Source organism: Clytia hemisphaerica, unplaced genomic scaffold, assembly GCF_902728285.1.
Source record: "Clytia hemisphaerica strain Z4C2 unplaced genomic scaffold, Clytia hemisphaerica genome assembly, whole genome shotgun sequence".
In the NCBI taxonomy this organism is placed as follows: Eukaryota; Metazoa; Cnidaria; class Hydrozoa; order Leptothecata; family Clytiidae; genus Clytia; species Clytia hemisphaerica.
The window spans coordinates 715,074-721,048 of NW_027103247.1; the positions used below are offsets into that span (position 1 = coordinate 715,074).

General features: G+C 33.6%; 1 protein-coding gene across 1 annotated transcript; it reads left to right on the forward strand.

Annotated features, from left to right (window-relative positions):
* Positions 1–3,446: 3,446 nt before the first annotated feature.
* LOC136818093 (uncharacterized) lies at positions 3,447–4,583 on the forward strand. The gene is made up of 2 exons (XM_067074481.1): positions 3,447–3,789; positions 4,051–4,583. The coding sequence occupies exons 1-2, from the start codon at positions 3,504–3,506 to the stop codon at positions 4,473–4,475; spliced, it is 711 nt and encodes a 236-aa protein (XP_066930582.1). The 5' UTR covers positions 3,447–3,503; the 3' UTR covers positions 4,476–4,583.
* Positions 4,584–5,975: the final 1,392 nt, after the last annotated feature.

Consider the following 5,975-nt stretch of genomic DNA (forward strand, 5'->3'; position numbering starts at 1 on the left):
CGAATTAGAGGAAGATTCGAATTAGAGAGAGTAATTTAAACTACTTTCCGGCTGAATGGAAAAATATTTTAGTTCGAATTACAGAAAGATTCTAATAATTTTGATTCGAGTTAGAGAGAGATGACTGTAATAAGTAGTTAAAAAAAATAGGATCAAGGTGCATGGACTGCTAATGGAAAAAATGAATGGCGTTGTTTCATACGTTCGAGTAGATAGCTTGAAGTGATTGCACCAGTGTATCGTATTGCACGTATCATGCCTTTAAATGTCAAAATTATAATTATCAGCACTTCGCACTATTTTTACTTGATAAATTAAAAAAAAAATTTAACCCTTTAACTGCCGATGTCGGCATAATGCCGACATGAGTATTTTCGATTTCTTTGCCGATGTCGGGATTTGCCGACATGGGCACTTTCCATTTCTTTGCCAATGTCGGGATTTGCCGACATGGGCATGCACTATCCATTCCTTTGCCGCAAAATTTAACACTTAGATTTTTAACACAAAGATTTTGTATTAGATGGTTTGAAATGAAAAAAGATCTCTGGGTGCACCAAGTGGGCCGTCAAACTCTGTTTTTAGTTTCTGAGTATTTTCAGAAATATTGGGCCTAACATATCCGTTATTTAATTATTTTCTATTACCTAATACGTAAAACTACTTCGTTCAAAACATGCTGATCATATCAAAGAGTAATTTTTGTAAATTTCAAGTCAAAAGCTTGAATCATTTCGACGCTATTATTGTTAGGCTCTCTGAAAAAGAATTGGAGAAAATCGTGTCTAAAGTTTTTTATTTGCATTTTTGCCGAAAAGGGGGCAAATTTGCCTAAGTTGATGCTTTTTCTGGCTGATTCCAAAAATTAAACTTATCATCAGTAATTAAAAGTCATTCAAAGTCACTTTGATCACTAACGGCGAGCGTTGTTAATTTTCTTCTAAGTTCTGCACGGCAAATAATCGCTTGCGGTTGGCGGGGGAAATTCCCTAATGACCAAAAAACTTCCCCAAAAGCAATATCAACCTGCAGGAAGTCTTTTAAGCTCAACTTTGAAATTGGGGTTTTTACCAGGACTCCACATTAATTGCTGAAAATTCGGAAAATCATGAAAAATGACCATTTTTGGACGATTTTTCGTGATGACGTCATCAAAATGTTAGCCATTTTCAGACTTTCAATTTTTGATGAATCGTTTCACATTTTTGATTAGTTTATAGGATCAAATTATCAAATGCTATGAAAAAGTAGTTTTGGAGTAGCAAGCCGTGTGTATAGCTTTAAAAACTAAGAAAATACAAAAATTAGCGAAAACGCGATATTCATTCCACTCTGGACACCTATATTGCGCTTCAAATCCCTTGAATTTTCACCCACAAGTAATCAACGGTATGCAGATTACGAAAATTCTAAGTTTAGATTATACATTGTCGTTTTAGACAATTGGCAGTGTCTGTAAGATGCCTTTTGTGCCAAAAAACCTTAAAATAGCTCTATTTAAGGTGACTTTCAAGAGGGACTTTAGGACACTATATTTCTTTCCCATGAGCCAAAAGATAATTTTTTGAAATCTGTATCTTCGTAAGTGTTATTAGTTTTGAAAACTATTTGAAGACGCATATCTATCGAAAAGTATTTTCAATTATAAAGATTTCACTTAAATTTGTTATTCCTCCCGTTTACACTTCAATTTACATTTTTACTAATATAGTTGACGCTTTCTAATTCGATCTTCAAGGGAAATTGGATTTTCATTGAATAAGGAAGCTTATCAGGTAAGGGAGCGTAGTTTATAGAGTTTCTTGTTGTCGGGGACTTTAAAATTCATCGAATAAGGGAGCCTATCGAATAGTAGAACGTCGAATTAGAGAGCGTGAACTGTATTAATATTCATAACTTCTCCTCCAAAAGTTACAGCTTTATCTCTTGTTATGCTTTTTTGATACCTTGCTGAACTCAATATACATCCATCCATACTTTTTGTATCTTTAAAAGTTCGATTTTAGCGAGAGTCAACTGTAATTTGGACTTTGTTGAAAACTTGATCATATTTTTTACAGATTTTTTGCATAAAAGTAGGGTAACATCATCGGTAAAATGTGGTTGAAGCAGATTTTCACGAAAACATTTTCTCGACTCAAAAATAGAATCTTTATCCATAAAAATCACTATTTATAAGCATACATCAATGTTCTTAGCTAAAATACTCAATTCTTGATGAGATATATGTTCTTTTCCTTCCAATCACCTCCCTTAATACCACCCCAATGTACACAGGGACAATCAATGATGAAAACAAACGTTGAATTTTAATAAATCGTCACTATTTGTGTTCCGAATGATTGTTTTAACTGTCACGATCACGCAGATATCAATATTATACAGGGTGTCCCTAATTAAAGTATCGAGTTTGAACATGCGATTGAGTAGAAGGTTTATGTGCGTGTTCACAAAATTGTATTTTAAGCTCTCCCTCTTTTTTCTTTGTCATTACGATTAATTTATACGTTGTAACTACCTTTTGTAATAAGCCTGTGTGATGGAGAACGTTCTTATATTTTAGCGATAACACACACAAACTTTTCTACTCAATCGCATGTTCAAACTCGATACTTTAATTAGGGACACCCTGTATATATGTTAAATGCATAACCAGGTACTTAGGTCCATAAAAGTATCTCTTGTTGTACCTGTTTTGATTAATACTTTTTTCCCGACACTCTGTATACAGTATGCAAATTTGACTCAAAATTGTTTAGAATTGTGATTACCTGAGGAATAAAGACTGAACAAAAAATCTTATCTTATTTCAATAATTCCAAACTCAGTGCGATGATGAGTTTTAAGGCTTTTCTATATTTTCTATATAAAACCGTATTACTTCGAATAAAAGCCCGGGGCGTTTATTTATTTTTTTCGATTTTAGAAGGGGGGGTTTATTCGAAGGGCGTTTATTAAATTATTTTAGTCTATAGTCGAATATTTAGAGCAAATATACCCTTTGTTTTAGTTCTTTATCTGTCTTTATCAGGATTTTAGTGCAAAATTTCTTTGGTTCAACGACTAAAATTGCATCGAAAACTGCTCTGGTTACAAGAAATGACTAAAATCTTCCTTTTCAAACCCAATCAACACTGCGGTATTGAAGTATTAAAGTCACAAGTTTCTAATATTTATTCTAAGGGGGCGTTTGTTAGAGGGGGATGTTTATTAAATAATTTTTCTTTTAGGATAGGCGTTTATTCGAGGAGGGGGGGGGGCGTTTAAAAGAAGGGTGGCTTTTATTTGAAGTAATACGGTAGTTTGAAAATTATATTTTAATTTCTATTACATGATATTACTACTATAGTCATACAAATTTTCTTTGATTTTAATTCAATATTCAATTTTAAAAAGAAATTGACGTTTGAATTAATTCAAGTCAATGAACGAAAAAACAACTTTTTTCTAAATATGAATAGTTTTTTTTGGATAGTTTTTCAAATTTTAAAAGGTGAAGTAAGATGTACGCCTGGCCAACTGCATTGCTATTCTTAGGCCATTTGTGCATTATCGTCTGTTATGTATCTTACGAAATCACAAATCTTGTTAGTTCGTCTTTGGAAGAACCAGAAGAAATCAAAGGACCACGATCAATCACTGAATGTGTTATGAGATGTCAAAGAAAAACTAAAGAAGGATTTTACACAAATGGCAACAAATGTTTTTGTCATAGTGGCGTTGTTGAAAACCAAGGAGATACAAGTGGAGTTTCAACAAAAGAAAATGAACTTAATAACGAGGATAAGTGTGAGTGTTTCCTTTAGAAATTACAGTGTGTGTTTGTTTACAATTTTCGAATGGGGTGGGATCACACCAGGTCTATGATACAGTGGTGTTACTTAGCTACAACTTCAAGGCTGGCTAATCTATTATCTACTGGGGAGCCCTCTAATGCTAGATTTGAGAGCGCTTTCAGAGCTTTTCCAGATTTCCAACAGCCATGAGCAATGAATAACAAAATTTCTCTCTCATGTGTAAACAAGAATATCTAATTATTTTCAATTTCAGCCATACTTGTGCTTCATTCTTACCGACTGGATTTCACATTGGAAATTTGGCTTGAATGGGACGGTGCTGCTGGATCATACGAGCCATACGGTCAAATCTATCTCAATATTGGGAATTTCAACGTCAACCAAGATGTTGATATGTGGAATATTGCCAAACTTAATTATTTAAGTGTCCCGAACAAAGTATCTTACTTTGTCTCACATTCCCACACATTTCAAGAATCAGAAGTATTTGCTTATATCGGCAATATAACAGCTCATGGGAATGTTTGGGAATCTGATTATGGGGTTGATGACCATATTGCAACACCTAATGGAGACGTATTTCAAATGAAAGAAATTCTCAACCATTATATCACAAGGCATTATCCTGGTAGTGGATCGTATATAGAAATCTCACTTAAGGTCACCAAGCTTTATTAATGTCGGTGTTTTGATTTTTTATCATTATAAAAGTGCTAACATTTATTTATATATTAGCATTGAAATAATTTGTTGTATCGTAAATGCAGGGAAGGTTATAGATTCAATCCCTGGAAAAAAGTTAAAAACAGTCAAAACTACTTGATACTTGCTGTACCTCTAGCTATATACAGTCCACTATCTCTGTAATTCGATCTTCAAAGGATCAAAAAAATTTTTCGAATTAGAGAAAGATTTTAATTAGAGAGAGTAATTTAAACTACTTTCCGGCTGAAGGGAAAAATTCGAATTACAGAAAGATTCTAATAATATTGACTCGAGTTAGAGAGAGATGACTGTAATCAGTAGTTAAAAAGAATAGGATCAAGGTGCATGGACTGCTAATGGAAAAAATGAATGGTGTTGTTTCATACGTTCGAGTAGATAGCTTGAAATGATTGCACCAGTGGCACGTATCATGCCTTTAAATGTCAAAATTATAATCATCAGCACTTCGCACTATGCTCGTATTGTTTTAAAATATATTTGTACTTGATAAATTATAAAAAAATTTAATTGAATAAAATAATAATATAAAACAAAAATATTCGATAAATTACATATTTAAGTATGATTTTAGAGTCTAAGCTGGAGCTTTAAAGGCTATTGCGATTGCCAAATTTAACAGTAAAATTTGATAGGTAAAATTTTAACGTTTTCGAGCACTTTCTGAAAGTAACTTCTTTATTCAAATTAAGCTTAACTTTGATCTAATGAATCAAATTTAATAAATGACCCATCAAAATTTAAGTCTATTTTTCTTTTCTCCAATGAAATAGAAATGATTCTTTTAAAATTTTTAGATTTCGAGAAAATTAGCTCCAAAGAGAGAAACTTTTTTGTGGTGCACCCGGTATATAAAGAGGCTTTTCCGTCCCAATACTCTGCATAATTTACCAAAGCTCAAGCATATGTGCTAATGTGCTGTATTAAACCCATTTATTATCGCAGACAAAAAACTTTGGTTTGACCACTGTAACATTTATTAACTTCATTGTTTGACCATGTTCTTACAACCCACATGGTGAAATACAACGCTTTTTTTAATCTTCGAGGGAACCCTTGTTCATAAACAATTATTGGAAAATAGGATTGGGAATCTTTCGTTCATTTCGGGAAGCACAAATCTTCGTCCGATGTTTCTATGAACTGCTTGCCTAGTACGAACGCCGTGAGCGGGCTAATTTCCCATCAGAGTTGATTGAGAGTAAGCCTTTGATGTGCCACACCTCCACTCGGATTTAACTACCCTTGCGCGCAAACCCAAAAAATATTTCGGTTGTACCTGCCAATTCCCGATAAAACGAAGGCTGGGTTATCAGGCCTCCCGCTGCAAAATCATTGACGCGGTCCTGCAAAATTTCATAATCTAAACCTTCCAGATGTAGAAAATTTCCCCGACATTCATAGCAAAATTTCTGCATCTGGGTGCCAGATAAGCTGAAGGGTTGAGGTATAGGT

Bases quoted from the DNA above. Each gene is read 5' to 3' on its own strand.
- LOC136818093 (XM_067074481.1), top strand. From the start codon at position 3,504: ATGTACGCCTGGCCAACTGCATTGCTATTCTTAGGCCATTTGTGCATT. The intron at 3,790-4,050 runs GTGAGTGTTTCC...TTTCAATTTCAG, and splicing joins ACTTAATAACGAGGATAAGT to CCATACTTGTGCTTCATTCT.